The sequence below is a fragment of the Anas acuta genome, chromosome 3 (genome assembly GCF_963932015.1).
Source record: "Anas acuta chromosome 3, bAnaAcu1.1, whole genome shotgun sequence".
Taxonomy (NCBI): Eukaryota; Metazoa; Chordata; class Aves; order Anseriformes; family Anatidae; genus Anas; species Anas acuta.
In genome coordinates this window covers 85,349,228-85,371,496 of record NC_088981.1, presented here as the reverse complement: position 1 = coordinate 85,371,496, position 22,269 = coordinate 85,349,228, and the positions used below count along the sequence as shown (strand labels likewise).

At 40.8% G+C, this 22,269-nt stretch overlaps 1 protein-coding gene across 6 annotated transcripts in view; it reads left to right on the top strand.

The window, feature by feature from the left end:
* MYO6 (myosin VI) overlaps positions 1-22,269 on the top strand; it is a 109,112-nt gene that overhangs the window by 13,451 nt on the left and 73,392 nt on the right. For 5 of the 6 annotated variants that reach the window (XM_068678137.1, XM_068678140.1, XM_068678139.1 and 2 more), the window contains exons 2-3: positions 15,386-15,524; positions 21,652-21,721. In XM_068678137.1, coding sequence (XP_068534238.1) covers positions 15,408-15,524; positions 21,652-21,721 — 187 coding nt within the window. In that variant the 5' untranslated portion in view covers positions 15,386-15,407. Of the gene's footprint in view, positions 1-5,846; positions 5,976-15,385; positions 15,525-21,651; positions 21,722-22,269 lie in introns of those variants that run through there. The other variant, XM_068678135.1, reaches the window with a different exon arrangement.

Genomic DNA, 22,269 nt, shown 5'->3' with positions numbered 1-22,269 from the left:
GTCTTGCTTGTAATTATAAGTGCATCAGTTGAGTGCTTCTGTCATCAGAACTTCACGTGTGCCGCTTCTGACTGTAGCCTAGATGTTTTGATTGACATTGTTGGTGTTCCTTGCAACATCTGCAAATTCTGAAACCAGTCAGAAATCGTCTCTCAAGTGATTCTGGCAAAAGGCACCAGCACTTATCTGTGGGCCGTGTCTGTATGTGTACTTAAATTAAAAAGGCAGCTGCTTTGCAGACTATGTGAAGTCCCGTGAATCACCAACGGAGATATGTTGAACTAGGAAGAAGGAAAAAACTAGTTCTAATTTAAAGTCTGCATTATTGTTGAAAGTAATTCTAGAAGAGATTTTTCCAAGTGATTCATAGCCATTGTCTTTAAAATCGTGTCTGTTTCTAGCCTGTGTGGCCTTGTTTTCCAGCGATTGCCTTTCCAGTGATTACAGGTTTTTCTGCTCGATTGATTAATTCCGTAGTCTGTTTTCCATGCTGTACATATTTAATATGTGATGACATGATCCTTATCCTTTTTTTTTTTTTGTTAGGCAATGGGTTTGTTTAAAACTTCGTGGAATTTCTGTTTAGCTGGTGCTGGAGACACACAGGAAAGTTGCGAAGATGCGCAGAAAGAAAACGTGTTGCCTTTGCCATGGAAGACCCAAAGGGATGTGTCTTCAAACTTAAAAGTTACCAATAACATATTTTTAAATGAGAAGGATTTAAATGGAAGGATTATGAAACTAATCAGTTAATAGATAGGGCTAGAATGGGAGGAAGGCTTTAAAGGCACTGTTCTTGGTCACAAAAGGAGTTTGAATTAAAAGAAAAAAGTATGGGAAGATCTAAGTTTCTTCGAAGCATGCTTGAGAATTATTTCACGTTATCCTCTTCTCTAATTGATTAACTGGATAATAGGTTTAAATGTGCCAAATGACAAAACCCATGGATTTTATAGCAACTGATCTAAATTGATCTAATTAAGTTTGGTTTTTCCTCTTGTGTCACCTGTGTGAATCCTAATGATGTATAGCAGCTTGAATTAAATTGAGTTCTGCCTGTTCCTTGGGAATGGTGTTGAGAAAATTAGCAATTTCTTCAAGAAAGTTAATTAAATTAAAGTACTAGGTGGGAATGGCTGGTGCATTACTGCTTGGCCTGCACCTGGTCCTTCTTGTGCATTTCGGCAATTTGATTGCCCTTCTTGCTAGCCTCAGTGCCAATTTTAACAACTTTGTTTTGTATGTGTAGACATGGTTTGAACCTGTCAAGTTCAGTAGCTGATGAGTTTTTCTCTTAACCCTGATAATGATGATTCAATCTTTTAAAGTCTAGATTTCTGGGCTCCCTGATCTGTCTGCTGGGTAGCTGAAATCTGTCAGAAATTTCACATCCGTGGGTTCTTTGCAATACCTTTTTTCTTAATCCCTTCATAGGGACTGCCAAACCAGCAGCTAAAAATAACTGGTCTAGAAGAGTGTTATTTAAATCATAAAGGTCATATTGACCAAATCTCTCTGTGGTCCATGTTAAACACGATACTTTTATATTTGGGGAACACAGCGTCAACCATCCTTGACCTCAGACAGCTGAGAGAAATACCAGTATTCAGTTCAGAAAGCTCTGCAAATGGGGTTTCTTTTACCTTGTTCCTTTCTCTGTTTGTGTTACAAAAGCATGAGAGCAAGAAATAGTTGGTAAATACTACGTGCATGTGCTTCTCTTTGAAATATTAAAAAATGCATCTTTATTCTCTGAAGCTAAAATTCATAGTTTTCTGGATGGACTGTGACCATCTGAATTCCAGCTAAAGCCCCATCACCCAGGCCATACTTGCACATATACGGAGAATTTTGCAAAATGCTACAGATAACGTCACTTGGGGGAGGTAAGGAAACTTAGCGACTTTTCAGAAGTATTGAATGAAATCTGCAAAATGACAAAAAAAATAATCGTTTAAGAAAGGTTCATTTTTAACCAGAATCGTTAAAAAATACCCTTAGTTAAAGTGTCAGATATTCTTCATGCTCCTGCATCATTTTGGTTTTAGCGAAGGAAACTTTCACATCTCAGGAAGGATTGTGTGCTAAAAATGAACAAAGTAAGCCTGCTTGAACTTTGAAGTGGAAGTGGACTTATTTTTGTATATTGAAAAAGAGATACTTAGTCTTCATTCATTCTGTTTGCCTTTGTCCTCCACACCTTTCTGCATGGGATTTTCAAAATGTGGAGAACCAAAGCAAATTGCTGTTGCCTAAAGGAGGAGTTTCTGCTCTGGTCGTTGCCTTGTTGTGGTTATATTTGCTACTTTTATCTTGTGCTGGCAGCGGAGCTCATCCATCTTCTTTCTGAGCTGGGAGGAATTATTAAAGTGGATTAAACCATCCACTTTGGTGGAGGTACAGTTCTGCTGCCTCGGTGCACTGGGCGAGGTCGCAGGAACTCCAGCAGACTCTGGGGCTGATGCTGAGTAGCTGGAGAGAAGGGGACTGAAGGGAGTCCCTGGGGCAATGAGCTTTCGAATTACCTCACCGGCTTTTTGAAGCTCTTTCCCAAGTCACTAAATGTCCTGGGTGAGTCTTGGCATTTTCCTCGTTGATGGTGAGCAAGCATTACGTAGTGAGTAAGGAGGCTGAATCCTCCCAGGGGGTGGTTTGTTTTTTTTTTTTGTTTTCTCGTGTGTGTGTGTATCTGTAGTTTGTGGAGAGGACTGACAATAACTCACTGATCTTGGAAATGAGAACTTTAATTTTTCAATGGTGAGCCTTACATGCTCTCCTTGAGGGTATTTTTTAATAATTTTTAATAATCATGTCTTCCAATGCATTTCAAAAACATTTTACTATATATTGCCCATGAGTGAAAGAAAAGTTCACTTTCTATAAGGTGGTTGAAGAACATGAGTGGAAATCCTGATACCTGCTTCTAACTGCACTGCTGCAATGCTGGCTCTGCGTTTGCTCTCACAGCCCCATTGCGAATCTTGCCTGTCCGACGAGCAGAGGGAAGATTAATCTCCTCAGGAGAGAGGAATCTGTACCCCAGTTTTAGACAAAACACGGAGATTAAAGCTCTGTGCAGGCTGAATAAGCTCAGGCCTTTGTTTGGAGAAGCTGAGCGGTGTTGTGTCCGAACATGAAGGAACAGGGCTGCCCCGCATTCCTGCTGCTGACGCCGCCAGGCTTCATCCCGGGGGGAGTGAGCTGAGCTGTAGGTTACCAGCTGAGCTGCAGGTAGGTGATGTTTTGCTTCGAGGCCTGCTGTCTGAGTCCCTCGACGGCCGTACTTTCGAGGCTGCAGGGCACTGTCCCACCACCGCGGTGGTCAGGGGGGCATGGTGCCCATGGGACAGGCTTGTGAGAGCTGATAGTGGCTGCTTGCAGCTTGAAACCAAGCAGGAGGAGAGCTGCTGGATCATCTTCTGGCAGTGGAGAGAGAACTGAAGATGATTTTAATCATGCTTTGTGTTTAGAGAGCAAGATCCTGACAGTTACACATGGTCTGAAGAGGGGGAATGCATTTTGGCTGGTGCTTGGACTCTGGCTTGTAGCTGAAGTGTGCATTTGAAGTCCTGAACTTTGGAACTCTAAAGTAAAACATTTGTAGTAGGGATAGTGCCTCCTCAGGGAGGGAGCAAGGAAGAAGGACTAAGCTTACATTTAAAAATTAAAAAAAAGAAGCTCGGAAAAGCCATCTTTTCACTGTTAGAAGCCTTTCATGGTGTTGAAGTAATGCTGTGTGACTGGTAGGTGTATGCTGTTTGTTCACTAATGCACTGTATTCAGAAAGAAAGCTTAGATTCAAATTACGATAAAGTTGAAGATAAAATGCAGATAAATGAAGGGGAAAAAAAGCCCCAACCCAGCCCGTCACTATGGCAGAGCAACCATCTGCGCTTTCTGTCTTTTCCTGTGCCAGGAGCCATTAGCACCTGGGGGAAGGCTGAGCAGAGGTGTGTCTGCGTTCGTGTCCCAGTTCATCTCAGGAGCTTGCTCTTGAGGTCAACCTCCTGCTTGCCAGCACCCACGGCACTCCGGCTCCAGGTACACAAACGGGGTTCCCCTTGGAGGAAACTAAAGCAGAAAATGCTCCTTAGAAAAGCACACGACGCTCCCCAGCTCTGAATTCACGGTCACTCCAGGGGACCAGACGGGAGCTAGTAAAGCTGCTTGGTACAGAGCAGAGCTAGAAAACCCCTCAAAATTTGTGTAGTGTAGTTGCTGTACCCTCAGCTCTGCTGTTTCACCGTACAGATCTGATCCTGTTGTGCTGCGCTGTTTGCTAGCACAGAGGTATGCAGTGAATTTAAACTTATCTTTTGTATTTATGTCAGGACAAATAATGATTTGAAAGAATTCTCTAAATAATATGCCCTACATTCTTGAAATATGTCCTTTTATTGAGACAATAAATATTAAAATATTTACATTTTCTTAAAAAATGCATATATATATATATAACGTATGTATTTTCTATACGTGTGTGTGAGTAAAACATTGACCATATAGGGCTTCTACAGACCTTGAGCTTGAAAGCATAATTCTTTAATTTGTACTGCTGTGAAATGCATGTCATTTAATTCAAAGTAGTGCAATGGCTATAAAGCAGCAAAATGGAAGAAAGATGTCACTCGGAGTTAAGAATAATATCCCTGTTTTGATTTTTCATTTTGTTCCTGAGATGAAAATTAATGTCGTATCATCCTACCCCAACTCTGGGGTTAAATTCCTGGCTATTTGTTGAAGAAAGGAAAGTGTAATGAAGACCATAGCTAATCACATAGTTGAAAGAAGAATAGGAAAAGTGGTCACGAGGAATGCTTTTTATTTAACAGAGGCCTGATTTCATTCTGTGTTTAGATTTACTACCCCCTTAAAAGTCTCAAACCATCAGACTATCACGGGGTGGGTATTTTAGACGTCTGGATCGACATTGCCCCACTTAATCTCAATGTGTTGGGGCAGGGCTTGGTGACCTGGTGTCTCATTTCCTAGGGAGTTTCCCAAGCTCTGGAGGTGTGCTCTTTGCATAAAATATTTCTCATAGCCTGAAATGTCAGCTCAGGTGTCGTAGATAAAAGCTCTAATCTTGGATCTGCAAAGTCAAATATAGAAGCAGCACTGGCAGCATTACAGTGATTATTCTTCTAGATTTCTTTTTCCAGCTGTAATTGCTCAGGAAATTTTGAATTTAAAAGCACCTGAAGCGTGTTTTGTGGCCAAATTTACAGTCTGACTAAAAGCTTTCCTTCACTCCACTTTTGGCCTTCTTGCCAAAATAAATAGGCCGTTCTCAGCGTGTGGCCAGAGTGGTTTGTCCTCTGCAGAAGCCTGTGCACAGAATTTGTAATTACACTTGAGGCTTGGTCCTGGGAGCCATGATTCCGCATGTATTATTTTCAGTTTACTGTAATATTAGATTTACTGTGATCACGTGTGCCTTTGCTTGCTTTAGTACAGCTCCTGGCCTTAAGGATGACTTTCTTGGACATCAAGAGGCAGCGCTTGCATTGCCTGTAGCCATGGGCCGTGCTTTGGGAAGCCTTGAAGCTACTGCAGATGGCTTCTGAAAGACGAGTGTTTTCAAAGCCCGGAATCTTCTATAGATTTTGTAACATAAAGGGACAACAAATCATGATTTTTGTGATAAAACCGGTTGGTAATTTTTGATCACTGTTGACCTGAGCAGAATCTTTGGAGCAGAGATACGATTTCTTGCAGCGTTCCTGTTAAATTAATAAATAACATTTTATAGGTGGCAGGGGGCGGGGACTGGAGCTCTGATGTATTTGAGGTTTTAAAACCAGTTAGTAAAATACACCTGGACTTTGACCTCAGTCTACTACCTTACGCCAGCCAACCTCTTGGTGAACAAGAAGCGAGCACAACATCCTGGAGCTGGGTCTCTTGGGACTCGTGGTCTGTAACAGTAGGGAGCTGTGGAGCTGCATCGGAGCCCCGGAGACACTGAGCCGGTGGTAAGAAGATCATTCTGGCCAGCAGGAGTACGTTTGTCTCATCCTGTGGCAAACCTGGAGCCAAAATCAGCTACGGGACCGTAAACTGCATGGCGTTTTGCTAAAGTCTGGGGGAGCCCAGGACTTTCTCAACTGCTGCAGAAAATGAGCGTGCTACCAGAAGTCAGAGAGCTGTGGTGTGTGTGAAGGAAGGGAAAGGAGCGAACAAGAGAATTCAGCTGTGGTCAGGATGTGGCTAATGTGGAAATTGTTATGGTCTGCAGTTCTCCCTGCTGCCAGGATCCTGCTGGTACCAGTAGGAGATTTTGTCTGATTTGTTGCTGTTCGGATGCACACAGTCTTTGCAGCACTGTGGCTACTCTGAAAATATGAACTCTTCTAGATAGTACAAGAGGTTAATAAAGGCTATTTCAGATGGGTTTTATTCTTGAAATATATATTCCACATCTTTTTTTGAGATTGAGGTAGAGTAAATAATTGTGCCATTATTGTCTTGCACTGAAATTACTGTTTGTATACTCATGCCTCATAAGAAGGGGTCTGACACCAATAATATTCCTAAGAAAACTGATAGGTTTACTGACAAAATGCTCTGTTCTGTCCTGTTTCGCTTTCTCTGGGTAGTTTTGCTGTTGGTAAGACTATTAAATTGTTCTCATGCTCTTTTATGTAAAGAGAAAGCTTTCAGTCTCATCCCCCAGAACTACTTTATCAATGACATTGTTGAGCTTGGCAGTAGATTTTGCTGTCAAGATAAAGAGATTGAGTAGAATTGAACAAGAATATATATATATTTTTTTCACTTAACTGTTTCTGAAGGGGAATTTCTCCTGAGTTCAGTGTGATCTGCAGAAGATTGTTGTGTTTCTGCCCATCACCTATAAAATACACCCAGGCTTTTTGTAGGATATACAAGTTGATATGGAGAAATGGGAAAAAAGGTTAAAGCTGTCCCTGTGAGTGTTTTTAGGAGTAAATTCTGCCTGTGAAAGAAATAAGACTTCTGTGCAATTCCATTTTGGCTCTGGTAGTGTTTTTATTTAGTAGTGTTTGGCAACGTTTTCCTATTGCTGGACTTTAAAACAAATTATAATGCAAATATGTCTCTGGTGTAGTCCTGTGATTTACATACATGTGCAGACGTGTTTATCAAGACGATAAAACTCCCTGCAGGTTGCCTTCTTGCTTATCTCTGTAGGGACTTTTTTGCTGTTCTGCACTGTGGAGAGGCCAGCACAGCTAAGGTTCAAAACGCGACGAGATGAATGGGTCGAGGGAAGCCAGGGAGGTAGTCTGAGCTGCGTCTTGCTGCAGTGTGTGGCCGCTCACCCCGTGGGCTGTTCCTAAACCGTTGTTATTAGTAGGGTTAAGGTTAGAATTCGGCACGTGGCTTTCTCTGTTGACATCGAAGGGTTGCCTGGACTTCAGGGATTGAGGGTGACTCATCTGAAAGGATAAAACGTGTGATTTTGTCACTAGTTGGTGCAAGTTTTCTTCTTCAAATGTACTTTTGTAAGAAAGTAATTAAACCGTGGAGTTTTTTTAAATTATCTTTTTTTTTTTTGTAGGAACTGGTGAATTACCAAGAATTCAAAAGCACTCGAAAGTATTTTATCAAGGGGATGAAAACCCTGGGGTCCCAATTTCCTACTGTAATGTGCAGCTTCTGCAGTTCAGGCTGTGGTAGCTCATGACCAGACGTTTACATACCCAACTAGAGCTTCTTGTTGTTGCATAGCAGCATTTCATTGAAGCGTTTGGTAATCAAAGGAAGGATTTTCTTACTGCAGTGTGATTTCGTAAGCATAATCGGATTTTCTTCTTCCTGCGCTGGAGCTGAGGTCTGGTTTGGCAGATCTGAGATCGGCAACTTTTGTTTCATCTCCTGTGCAGAGCTCAAGGGGAGGTTGAAGTGCTCTCAGAGGAGCATGAACAAATCACTTCTCGTAGGAGATCACCTGAAGACGAGCAGCAGCTCGGCAGCACGGGGTGTGGGGTGGGGAGGCTGGGAGCTCCTGCTGACCATCGGAGAGCACGCCATGGAGCAGGTGGATGGGTGGGGAAGGCTGGGAAGGGGCAGAGCCAGGAGAGAATTTAAGCCTCCACAGCTGATGGAGACAGACACTGTCTTCAGAAAACATCTGCCCTTTCCTGCGCCTCTGCCTGCCCTGGTGCTCCGTACACTTTGTCATCGGGTGGCTTGTGCTGCCATTCGTCTTGCTTCGAACTTTTCGTCCACTTGTTGAGCTCTGTCTTGGACTTCTCCGTGTCCCCTCGCTGCCCTCTCCGTGCTCTCCCTCCCTGTTTAACCTGCATTGACCCTCGCGGCTGGGCTGATCGGCCCCTTTTGGGCTCCCTTGGCCGCCGCGGCTCGCTTCTGGTGCTCTGGCTGTTCGCTTCTGCTTCTGAAGTGGTGTCCAGACCATAACCGAGGAGCTCTTCCTTTAATTTAAACTTCAGCTTTATTTTTGACTGCCTTTGTTGTGTTGCTGGAATTTGACGTTGTGTTGGGGCTTTTGCTGCTTCTCCTCTTTCGGCATGCTGCTGTTACTTGCTGCAGGTTGAAACCAGTGCAGATCCACTCCGGGTACTTCTTTGCTGGTCCATCAGGCAGTTCCCCGAGGGTTATTTTAATTCACAGTAAGTGGGACAGAAACCTGTCTATATGTTGTTAGCAAAAACTGAAACAGGAGCAACGTACTTGACAGAAGGGTTGCTTTAGAAAGCTGGCAGAAGCGCAAGAATCACAGAGGAAATCCGCAAACATTATCTTAATATGAATCAAATTTAACTTCTCCATATCACAGTCAAAATACCACAGAGCCAGAGTCTGACAAGCTTAGAGTCGCACAGAATTCACTCTGGGTCTTGCAGATGGGGAAAAGACTTGAGAAATTTATCTGTTTTTCCCCTTGGAAGTGGAAAAGGACCTCCCTTGGTCCTTTCTCATGGAAGTACCCTGCCAAGTGCAAACGTTGTCAGGATTACCCCAGGGTTTAGCATGAGCAGGATCGGTATGCCAGGTCCCATAACGTTTGTTGTGACTTTCAGTGGCAGATTTCCTTGTGTTGCACAGGATTTGGTATTGTTTGTTCTGCGGTACCGAGGCTCTTGGCACTCAGTATGGCAGCTGAATGATGCTCGGCCTTTCGGAAATCTGTTAAAGCGTGAATTATGTTAGATACTCTCGCTATGACACGGGCTCTTCCAGTGGTTTCATCCTATTTTAACGGGTTACGTTTTTGTTCTGTGGAAGGTGCACACATACAAAAATGCAAACTGATTAAATGGGAAGCATTTGAAAAAGCTTTGAGTGTAATGGTTTGAAAATGGGTTTCTTGTGTGCGGCACAATGCAAGTAATGCCTATTTTCAGAGGAGTTAAATACGAAATGACTTCCGTTCCCATGAAGGAAATTTCTTACCATGATTTAGGAAGCAGATTTGCTAATTTAAGACCTTGTCTTGATGCAGCAGCACTTTCAGTGTTAGCAGACAACGTGGGTGTGTGTTTTTTCAAGGCACTGGTTCTACTCAGACCCTTCTGTGCTCCTCAGAGCTGCGTTCCTCGAGGTGGGGAGGAAGGGAGGAGGCACGGCTGGAGAGCAAAGCGAGGAGCAAAGTGAGGAGAGCAGCTGGGCCCACCTGGCCAGAGCAGGCATTAAGACACAGGAAGGTGAGATGGCTTAGGGTCGGCTGCACAGGTCTTGCACCAGTCCTGTCTAACACACCGCCTCTTCTGCTCCGTAACATTTGTTTTTCCAGGATATATTTCTGGGATCACTTCCTATCGTACCTTCCGATTTCAGAACTTCTTCATGAACGTTTCTCATAAGAAAGTGGAAAGAGGGCATGAATGTTCAAGGGCAAACTCTTTGAGAAATGATACAAAGCATCGCGTGCTTTCTTTACTGAGAGCCAGGGCTTTTTGTGCCTGTGTGTAATTGTGAACTGTCACGTTTACCATGGAGAAAGTAAAACTAGGTTTCTCTAATGCTTTAGGAATAAGGGACTGGTTTGTCTTCTCAAAAAATGTTTTAAATTTTAAAGATAGCAGCAGAGTAGGTATTTCTTATGTGAATGCTAAAATACAACATGAGAACAAATAAAAAAGAATGATTGTTACGGAAGAACTACAAAAATCAGTTTCTAATTGAAACTGAACCAATATTCAAAACCTGGTGATACATATAAATATACAAGAAAAGGAGCATGCTCTTAGAATAATTTCTTTAGCTGATTTATTTTTTTTTGTCAGAATGTCTCTAAGTCAGAGCATGTAGCTTTGCAAGAAGTTTTTATCCAGTAATTCTGTTTGCATACATCTATGAAACCTATTGGCAGTTAACCCATCAACATGAACAGTTTCAAGGCATTTTTTTTTTTAGAAGATGGCTTTGTGTTATGCTGTGCTCTTGTCCATTTTCTTCTTTTCTGGATTGGCAGAAGTCTGCTTGGCACCGTTACCTTGTGGAAATGATCGTAAGTAGGAATGAAAAAAAAAAGTAATTTGGAATAGCTGAGCTAAGTGGTTTAGTGCAGAAAAGATTTATAATAAATTGAAAAATTAAATAAGAAATGAAGAGTGAATGGGTTTAATACTCAGCTAAACAATGCTGTTATGATTGTATTGCATGTAGCTAAAAGAAAATCTCTGTGCTATATTTATTGTTCCTTTGAGTTATGCTGTTGGCAGTAGAGGGCTGAATCCTGCATAAGTTTAGATTTGTTGAAGTTTCACTTAAACAATGAGCTGGTGTTCAAAAAAGAGCTCGACTGGCAGCATTTTTCCTCCCTTTGTTCTGTCCTGTGTGGTCATAGGACCTTTCTCGTGAGCCTTGTGTAACATGCAGAATTCTGAGCAACTCCTAAACACACAAGATAGGAAATACAAAATAACGTAGTCATTTTGCTTTTACAGTGATAATCTGCTACCAGTGTATTTTCTTTATTAGCCAACCTGACAATATACTACTGACTGTTTGTTTAATTAAGTTTTATTTTTTATCTGTCTTAATTAGTTAATTCAGCAGTTAGGACAGTGCCCTGGTATGATAAACTCTTTATAGGATAGTAAACAGGATCACATCGGCGAATGCCTGCTTCTAATGACAAGTTTGATAATTACATCACTGCACTTTGCCTTCTTGGAGTTCATTCACCTGATGATAGCCTCTGATTTCCTTTTGAATACTCTGCAAAACCAAAATGTAGTTGTGTTGCCTCCTTTTAAAAATCATTAACGTTTAAGTAAAGATAAGTGGGATGATAACATAGCAACTTCCAACTAAAGAATCCTTAGTCATACTCAAAGTATTATGTAGATTTTATTTAATTACTATGAGAAATAATATTAAACATTCTCTAAAGGAGGGAATAATAGTGTGGAAGAAGTTAAGGAATGACTAGTGGGTGTTGTTTTGTGTAGCCTGGTGAGTGCAGGAAGATTTTGCCTTGCAAGTTTTTTGAACTGCTGGCTACTAATGTTGAACGTGTTGAATATGACTGCCAATAATTAAGGCTTTTTCCTATGGCTTGCAGCTGTCTTGTCTTTGGAGTTTAGTCTTCTTTTCTGCAGTTACAAGTAATCAGATGAAAAACAAGGCATTTTTTTTTTTTAAATTGTGTGTGTATATGAAATGTAGCCCCTTCTGTGTAACACGGAGCAGGTGAAGGCTCTTGCTTGTGGGAAGCTGCAAGCACCTGTCAGCAGATTGGAAAAACTGGGACTGCATTTCCAAAGTGTTCAGCACGATTTCTAGAAGGCTGGGGTTAGAAGGGGTGATGCTACTGTGTGACCACTCGTGGAAATATAAAATCTGATGTTTCAAGGGTTGGCTGTTGGGGTTACCAGCTTCAGACCTGGCTGACTCCTGGCTGTAGGTGAAACCTCTGTGAGTTTTCTGCTTCACGTTGGAAGAAGCCTTAGTTGTGGAGTCCAAAAGGAGCTAGCAACTTATAATCAACTGCCTTAATCTTTAATGTGTGTTCAATACATATGTATAAATTCAGATGTGGAAGATTGCTAATCTTGGCCTCCTTTGGAAGCATATTTCAGGTGAGTTCAAGACTTGCTGTATTTGGCGGTGCTGCTCTCAGATGTGTTGCCTGGATGTGAATAGTTTTCCATCCTACTATTCAGGAACAGTGTCCTCTGTCAACACTGTAGTGAAACTTGTTGAAAGTAGGTTGCATTTAGATAGAGGCACATGGAGAAAGACACTGATAACAAATGGTCTGTAGTGAGCAAATGGGTATCCTTTATGGGAAAAATAGGATTTGTCATTCGTTTCCATTCAAATCTGTACTTTTCTCAGTTTGTGTTCAGTGATACACGTTTTAATCACTGAGGCGTTCTTTCATGTTTCAATAAAGGGCTGTTGCCTGTTCCTAAAGGACTTGTCTCAGGGAGTTGCACTCGTACTGCTTTGTTTCTGCTCATCTCAAAATGCTGAGCTGCAAACCAGCTATGCAAGAGCTGGCTCAGGAACAGGCTTCATGCAGCAGTCTCAAGGGCAGGGGCATCTACATCAGATGGGAAGGTAGATAGTAGATCAGGTATGGCCTGAAAGGTTTCAGCTTCCAATTATAATGTGCTGCCAGAAGCCTGTCAGATCCCTAACTAATAGAGACATGGACTGGTGCTGAAAAGGGAATGTTACAGCCGCTGGTTTGGGGCTGCTTCCCAGGCAGAAGATTGTATTTCTTAAAAGTAATTATGTCATGAATAACTACTAAATTTTCATTTAGATGCCTTCAGCCATTGGGTTCTGACATGCTTGCAAAGCCTCAAGTATTTTTCTTAAACCTGCATTTTGCTGGACGTGGTGGAATTCACTCGTTGCTCTGTCTTTCGAGAGGATTTTTTAGCTCACGACATTCCCCTATCATTACTTGTTAATAAAGCATGAAGCAGGCTTAGGAACATGCAAGAATGCAAAAGCCCATGCCAGCGAACAAAGGAGAAGCCTCCAGATACCAACTGGGGGGATTGGATTCACATCGCAGCAGAAATGTTGGCAGCGGTGTCAGGGTTTTTTCCTTGTGCAGCACGGTTATGCCCAGAGAGCTGGCCACGCTGCCTTGTTTTTAGTGGCTGTGCGGCGTATTTCTCAAGTTCCAATTTGAAGTAGCTTTTTAAAAGAAAATGACAGGCTTGCGAAGAAATGAAGGCCTGGCTGTATTCAGAAATAAGCTCTTGACGTGCAGCTACACCCATCGTGGCACTGGTGCTCAGAGGCCAGGCCCAGCTGGAAAAAGGTAACCCCAGAGCTGTGCTGTGTCTGGGGCCTGATTTACAGTATCTGAAAATGAAGAAGAATGGCCAACTGCCATTGACTGCAGTTGTTATTTTACAGGATGTGTCCTGTGCTGCTGGCAGCATGTGCTAAGGATGATCGGGGCTTGCAGCGGTTGTGGGATGTGGCAAGAGGTTTGGAGGCAACAGAAACAAATGGGATGCTCGAGGGGTAGCACAGAAGCTTTCTGTGAGCAGCTAAAATAAGCTAATGTGCCCCCAAAAAATAAAATGCAAAGTTTCCTGTATTAAATATATATATAATATATAATATATAAATATATTATATATATATTTAAACTAGCATGAATTGCATGAATAGCACACACTAGAAACATATGTTTAAATCTTTGTTACCTTCATACATCCTGAACTGCACGTGGGGAGGGAAAGTTAACTGGGTAATTGAGTACATTTAAACAGATCAATGCTGAATGAAGTACGCTGTAACAAGCTTTTCCAAGTCTCTTCTCTTCATTTAAAAAAAAATTTGACTTTGCACTCCGAGGTCTTTTCTCTAAAATTACGTTCAATCCTCTGCCATTTAACACTGAAGTTAATAGCAGATCGCTGTATGCTTTGACAACTTCACTGGTGTTGAGACCAGCAGCATTCCCCAGGTGATCGCAGCAAGGCTTTGCTTTCTCTTCAGACCTTTCTGAATTCCTTGGAGGCAGCACAAAGCAGGTCATGGGAAGCATGTCCTGACAAATCCTCTGTGAGACGAGAGTGTCCTTTTCTGCTTGCAGCTGTACAGCTTCCTGGTGGGACGATGATTTTTGTTTCCCTTGCTACTGTTTGTGAGAAAAGGATCTGCAAACTCTTCACTGGTTGTGAGAAATTGTGCAGCTCCTTTCTCCTTCAGCTGCAAGGAATAGGAAAATGGGGGGCATGTTTCCCATCTTAGGGTTTTGCTGCTGGTGTTTTCATTCCTGCTTGGCAGGCTCATTTGATTTGTGCTGGGAGGGGCAAGTTACACCTTAGTGATGTGAGGAACTTTTTTGCAAGTTTGGGAATCACTAAAACACGTCACAGGTACGTGAATCAGTTGTGGAGGGGAGTGAGAAATGGCCAGAAGTGAGCCGTTCAAGCTGCTTGGACTCCCTATTCTCATTAGGGTAAGGACTCTAAAGTAGGTTTCAAAAAAAAAGGACGAATTCAGCATATTTAAAATGGCACTGTTGGCCATTCACGATGTGCCAGTCCTGGCAGCTTTCCTGGTTGGCTCAATGAGCTTTGCACGCAATCAAATACTCTTTTTAATTGGGAACTTACTTAGCTGCATAGCTTGAGGAGCCCAAGGTTTGAATGACTTGGCCTTGGCATCTATTTCACTTGTGCGCCGTAGGTTCCATTTAATCTAAAACTAATTTCATGTCATGTTTTAATAGAAAAAAAGGTCAATGTTTCTTAAGAGGCAGGGTTTTAATGGTACTGTATTGGAGGCCAGTGTCTTAAAAGCTTATAGTGTGATCGATCAATATATTTATTTATAGGAAATATACAGTAAGTGTTATTTAAGAGCCACGTGCCCAGCCAAGAGAAAAGTGTGCGCACATTCACTTCTCTCAAATAACAGGAGATTACATTGCTGCTCACCTTATGGGAGATATGCCCATTACAGAAATTCAGGTATTTGCACACCGAATCAGGTACAGACAGACATCTGTTAGTCCCACGAGCCATATCTGTATGTGTGTGTCCATATGGCTGCATGTAAGCACTAAGAGTGCTAGCACACAGATTTAGCTTTGAGTCCATCCTGTACTTCTGTTTTAATCACATCAGTCCCCTTTTTGGTTCACAAGTTGGGGAAATTGGACAAGGAGCTGTAGAGAGTAGTCTGTGGACCACCCAGAAATTATCTGTCCTTGAATCTTCTTCATACCCCAGTCCGAGGGAGGAGTCCTCTCTAAGTGAAGTGTCACAGGATGGAAGAAGGCTGGAAGAATTTGTCCTGACAGGCTGGCTCCAGTCTGTGCTCTGGCTGCTTCCACCCTGAATAACAGAAATAAACATAGTAACCTAAAGTCTGTGTAGTAAGCCCTGATAGCTTACTACATTTGTATACAAACTGTTTTTCTTAATTTTTATACATATATTTTTTGTTACAGGAAATACTGGATAGATCCCACAATGGAGGACGGGAAGCCCGTTTGGGCTCCACACCCAACTGATGGGTTTCAGATGGGCGTGATTGCGGACATTGGTACTGAATACTTAACTATTGAGCCTCTGAATCAGAAAGGCAAGGTAAGTGTCTGACAAGTGAGAAAAACCTTACAAAAATATTTTACCTGTAGGCCAAATCTTTGCAGATATCCGCCATTACATGCAGGCTGAACGAGTGGCGAAAAAAAATACTGCTCTGTTGTTTGGCTAAGGAACTTTGTTTAGCTTTAACTTGCCTTGCAAATGAAATATCCCACTGATAAGAAGCACATGCTTTCTGTCAATTATCTGCATCTGTGTATGTGCTCATGAAAGAGAAGACAACTGAATCTCCATAGCCATTTGTTTCAATACTGTATACTTTATTTTTCCAAATTTGAGACTGTTGAGAGTCTGTTGTTGAGATTAGCTTCTCTCTTCTCCCTTAGATGCACAGAGACTACTATAGTAGTGTCCTAGGCTCTATCTTAGATTAGACACGTTTCTGTTAGACTGCTGATTGAGTGATGAATCCTCTTACTTCAAGCACTTTGAAACATAAGAATGTCAAACAAAGGTCCCATGGAATTACTACAGCAAATTAAAGGCAAAATAAAAGCAGCTTTTAAAGTGAAGTCATAATTAGTGTGTTCAAACTGCTTCATTTATCATGACATCTTTTGGATTTAGCACATCTTAATTAAATGTCAGATTTTACAGGAAGTGCCCTGTAACTATTAATTATCCTAATTCAGATGGTCAGCATCATGGGTTTTACTCCCTGGAATAAGATTATACACCATTTTAAAAGTTGTGATTTGGACTTTGTGAATATGTCATATGCTGGTTCTAGCTGTTGTGTTTTCAGATATGGAAAAGCAAATTTATTTTGTTAAAACTTTTTTTTTTCTTCACGTCTACAATAATAGAGAATGCTTTGTCACAGATCAAAAGGTTATGCAGCAGTTCTTCCTTTGGGAGGAATGTTTATAGACTTTTTTTTTTTTTTTAAGTCTTGTAGAGGAAGTTGATTTTTCTTTCATTAGAAATAAAAAGATCTGATATCTGTGTCTGTGAGATAAGGTCTTTAGGCTTAGTAATAGTATGCATTCTTCAGTCTGTGAAAGAACAAAATTATTCAGACAAGAATATGTTAAATATTCTAAACCAACGTTTAAGTGATCTTTTACTGACTTAACTGATGTTGACCCCAGTGCTATTGCTGTTTATATCCCCAACTGGTTCTGATGTGTTAAGAGCAAAAGTTCATATATTGGAAACAGAAATAGATGATAAGGAGATACTTGAATCACTATTTATTTCTAATATATATGCCTTCCTCTACCCCCCCCCCTTTTTTTCTTTAATAAAACAAACAAGAAAAAGCACCCTAAAATACAGAGATTTTTTTTTTGGTTGGTGGTTCACAGTGCACAATCTGTGTTGCCTACAAAGTTTGGTACTTTGCTTATGGCTGTCTAGAATTAAGCAAATCAGTTAAGGGCCTGCAGTTCATTTCTGAAAGGGACCGAACACTTCACAGTTAGGTGTTTAAATACACCAGAGATTATGGTCCTGCATTTCTAACTATCAAACTTCCTTATATTAATAAAGGTGGAGTAAAACGTTTTGCTGATTACCTTCTCAGTCTTTTCAAGGTGGCATTGATTTCCTTTTGTAGCGAAATGCTTCTCATTGCTTCTTGACTTTTTTGTGCATTTAGACCATTACTTTGAAGCACTCAGCATTTATACCCATTATTATCAAGTCTGTTTACTCCAAATGACAGTTCAAAAGTGCTCTTCAGTAAGAAGGAGTGATCTAGCAGCTCCAGAGTTGCCCACGATAATTACAGGGAGGAGATGAGTAATTCGATCTTGTAAACATACCCGGGCAGTGTAACTTATTATTATTTTTTAATCTGGGTCATTAACATGTCATATGTACTCCCGGTAAGGTACCAGCTTCTACAGGAGATCACAGACTGAAAAGGAAATGTGTGTGTGTGTGCATTTCTTGATTGTTGCCTTTTATACCACTTAATGGTTAATTAAAATAAGTCGTTAATAACTGCAGTGAATGCTGCAAGGCAGCAGTTTCACGCTGTCTCAGAGTCCTTCCTCCCTTCCCTGCCCGTAGCTAGCTGTGGTGTGGCAGCGCGGCACCCTCTCAGCTGTGCTGGCAAGCTGGTGAGGCACAGCTAACTAGGTCAGAGGATGGATCCACCTTAACAGTGAAGACATGGAAAATTTTAAGGATGGCAGCAAGCAGCAGCAAGAGGAAGGAGGACCTAGGGCAAGCGTGGTCAAAGATTTCTTCATGTTGTGAAACCAAGTTACCCAGAAAAGGCTGGGCGAAGGTAGTTGGCCAGCATACCGATTTACTTACAAAGCAGCAGTAGCATTTTTGGGTACCACAGCCCATCCAGAGTTAACAACAGCATTTACATAGCTGTGCCTGAAGAGAGGTGGGGATCTGAGTCACCGAGACTGCCTTGTATAGGAAGGAGTAATGCAAGCACTGAGAGCTTCTTATCAGAACAAGGGATGTGTTATGTGACAGGAGTTGCTCCCAAGAGCTAGATCATGGGCTTGCAAGGTTGAAATGCCACAACTACGAAGAAAATGGGGAAACTGGAGAGTGGTTTGCTAATGAGCATGGTCCCCCTTAGGGATGGAGCTCTTCCTTGAGGATGAGCTCTGAATCTGAGCAGAGGGAACAGGGCTCAGCCCCGCAGCTATGTCCTGCCAGCAGTCCCACAGTGGTGTGCCAGGAAGGAGACGGACAGAAAGACAGCCCGTTGTTAGATGCAGCTAACGTTTCATTCACACATCTTTTACTCAGAATGTGCTTTTTGGAACTTATCAGGAATCCTGACCTTGAGAAAATAGCTTTTATGTTGTATTGCTTGATGCTACAACAGGGAGAAGGCAGATCCCAGTGAAACTGTCAAATGGGGAATTTATTCTTTTCCTGGAGGTAGTGAGTTTGAATTTAGTGACTAGGAGAGATACACCCTGAGATACCTTTCTGGAACCCTTGCAGCTAATGAACTTCTCTAGTGATCAGTTCCTAGCAGGACAGGGGAGGCACATATTGCTGCAGACACCAGTCCCTGCTGCAGTTGCCTGAGAAGCACCATATGGCTCTGAGAAAGGCTCTGAAAGGTCCTGGAAAGCTTTATGGGACCCCTGTTCCAGTATGTTCTGAATAACCAGCACGGCATTTCCCCAGGTTAAGTCTAAATAGATAAATGTATTCTGAAAGTAAGGATCAGAACATCCAAAGTTCAGTGTTTCCAAGCAAAGGCATTATTTTAGCAGTGAGTGCAGCTTGCTTGAGGAAAAGAGATAGGTTCTTGTCCATCATAAGAACAGTTTATGTTGCTTTCGGCTGTTTTGTAGAATGCAGCTGGGAGTAGGGATGTCTCTGTGGCTGTATCTAGAAGATATAAAGGAAGGCACAGTTACACGTATTTGATTACACGGTAGAAAGAAGATCCTGCTTGAACGGAAAGATATCTTTTTTCACTCATCTTGTTTCTGGGAGAACAGTTAAGATTGCCATTGGATTTCAAGGGCTGCTTCATTACAAAAAGGAAAAAAAAAAAAAAAACAACAAAAAAAACAAACCCTCTGTTTTGCCTCCTGAGACCACTTTCATAAGTGGTTCATAAGATCAGTATCCCGTCCCTTTTTTAGAATTAGTTTGACCTAAGCTATGCCTTAATGTAAGTGTCTTTGACCAAATGCCTGAAGGGTTTTCTCCTTACAGTCAATGTGTTTCAAAATACGGGGCAATGGAGTAAATAACTGGATAATTTTTAAATGGCAGATATGAGATAGCTTGCCCATTTTTCTGTTTAATATATTCAATTTTAATAGTATTTGGCAATATTCAGAGCCCTACACATCTAGGAAATGTACCTAGCTATATGATAAGTAATTACCTTAAACATAAAGCAGTAGAGTAACTGGGACAGGTGTAACATTCTTGGTTGATACAGTTTAAACTAGGCTTCATGTTCCCATCTGATCTGAAAAAGTCCATCAGAAACACAGTTGCTAAGTCGTTTTTATATTGCTTACTTGTTTTATGACTCAGGAAATAGTGAGCTGTGATACTGTACTAAATTACAGAAGGTAGGAAGGACTTGAAGAAGGACATCCAATTTGCCACAAGCTGACTGTCCCTGCAGCATATCTAACATTGCAATTATTTCACAATTCCCACTGTGTGAAAAAAATGAAGGAGGACAAAATCAGTATCAATTTTCCTTAATTTTTCACTGATCTTTGATCAGAGGCTGAGTGGTGAGGACAGTGGAAAGGCTCTCCCTTCCTCTTCTGAGGTAGATCTGGTATAGCTGGGTTTAGAGCTGTGAAATGTTGGTGTCAAAACTTTTTGAAGAGTGTTACAGGACAGCTGGACATCATGTTCATTCTCTCTTGTGGGTAAAAAATAATCTGTGTTTGTTAGTGGTTAAACTTGAATTGCATATCAGCAAGCAAGAAAAACTGAAGTCAGATTTTTTTGAAGTAAGTCAAGCTCTTTTTTAAGCTTTTCCACTTCTGCTTGTAGAATGAACTGAGTATATGGGAAATTGTTGTTCAAATATGTCTTTATGCAATGCAAGCCACCTTTATTGTTGGCAAACTTGGGGAGAAAATTCTGGTAAGATGTTCCAACTGCAGTGTTTTGAGAGGGAGGGAAAGAGGGGGCTCTTTACCCTGCTAAAACTTGGAGGTAGGTAATGTTCAAATCCCCTGCGGCTCCAGCGTGCTCTGATGAAGGATGTTGTGGAGGAGGTTGGTCTGACAGATGTTCAGTAGTTCCAAAGTCATCATGCAGATGCTTTTCCCTTACAGAAGTTTTTTTATGCACTTTTTTTCTGCATTGAATCCTGATAAGGAGATAGCAAAGTATAATTTATGACTATAATTAGCATATAGCATGGTAACTCTGTAGGGAAGGGATATTACAGACTTAATGTTTTCCAACCAGCAGCAATTATTTTGTCTCAGGGATGTTTTTGATCCTTGCCACTTTAAAGGGAGTTGGAATTTGGCTGTTCACAATGGTCTAAGTTGCAAAATCACATTTATTGTGTCTTTTTGTATGGAAGCAAAGATGAAAAAAGTTGCTGTATTTCTTCTAAACATCCATGTGAGATGCTTTTCATGGTACTGTCTTGCTGGGTGCAATGTTAATTAAGCAAGCAAACTTGTTTATTTATTAGGGTCATTCTTTTAGATCTAGTTGGTTGTCTTTTAAAGTAGAGACAGAATTAAGTAGGCTTCTTGTCTTCATTTCCATGGGGAAAAGGCCTGTAGTAGCATGTAGTAGCAGCTCTGTCACGTTTAATTGGTACAACAATGCTTCTGTTCATTCCTAGGTATCTCAGACAACCTATTACTGCTGTAAATAAAAAGTATAATTAAGCGCCTAGTTCTTACAATATGCAGTAGCTTTGCACAGATGCTATAATACAGTTCTGTAAGCTTTTTTTCTTTTTTTAAAAACAGAAGTTATAGGATATTTCTTCATCTTCACAATATTAATTAAAATTTAGAGGATAAACAAAGTTTGGTTTGTTATTAATTTTTCCAGTTGGGTATGAACAGTTGCTAAATGGCTGTTTTGTGTTACTGGAGTACAGAGGTTGAAGGAAAGTCTTGTTTTACTTTGATACTGGCTTGTTGAAGGAAAAAAAAAAAGAACACTCAAAGTTAGAGAATTTGGAGATATAGAAAATACTGTATATTGAATATTTATGTTTTAAGTGGGAATGTTTTAAAATAATATATGATGATGACAACACAATCCTTTCACTGAACTAATAATTTGTTATTTTTGCTTCTTTGCAAACCTGAGGAAGTTGTGTGTCCTTTATAGATCTGTTCCCTTCGCAGTATTGTTGCTTTTCTAATCATTTTTGGTATTGTCTGTTGTTCTATGCCAATGGTTATGTGCAATTTTCAAAACGCATCAAATATTTTTATAAGAATATATATTATAGGAATTGTTTTTTGTAATGTAATGCAAATATTGCAGTTCCTTATCTGCACCTGGTAGCTCAGTAACATTTCCCGTGCTGAGATACAAAGCTAGAAACTTCATTTTTAACTATGCATGATGATGGTGCATTTAGTTGCAACATGACATAAGACATCTTTGGACTCTCTATTTTTATGGAATTACGACAATTTTAGTATTTTTCATCTAACAGACTTTCCAGGCTGCTATCAATCAAGTGTTTCCTGCTGAAGAGGACAGCAAAAAGGATGTGGAAGATAATTGTAAGTTATGAATTTTAAAATAAGATATGCATTTGAAAAAAATAGTTTGGGGAAGAATATTATTTCTTTACAAGCTCCCTGTTTTTTTCTTATAGTCCTTTTTGTTTTCTTTGCTTGAGTTTGTGTATGAACTTTACTGATCCTGGAAACTTATTAAAGTAAACCTGTTTTAAATATCATTGATTGTGTTTTTTAATTTTCAGCTGAACACTTCAGAGGAATTTGTGACTACATGAGTTATTCCCATATACAGCTGTTACTTGTCTAACTTCACATTATATATAAGATGCTACTTACCTGCATTTTGATCAACTGAATTGAGCATTTCGGCGCTAACTAAATCTCTCAGCAAAAGAATAAGTTGCCTTATCAGCAGCTCTATTGTACTGCATTTTCCTGCATGTAACCCACTTCTCAGACAGCATTCCTGTGGAAGTATAGGTAGTTGAAAAAAAAATTTAAGATAACATTTCTAAAACTGGAGACAGGAATCCAGACCTGCTGAGGCCACTGGAAAGGGAAATGGGTTATAGTGAATTAGACCAGAG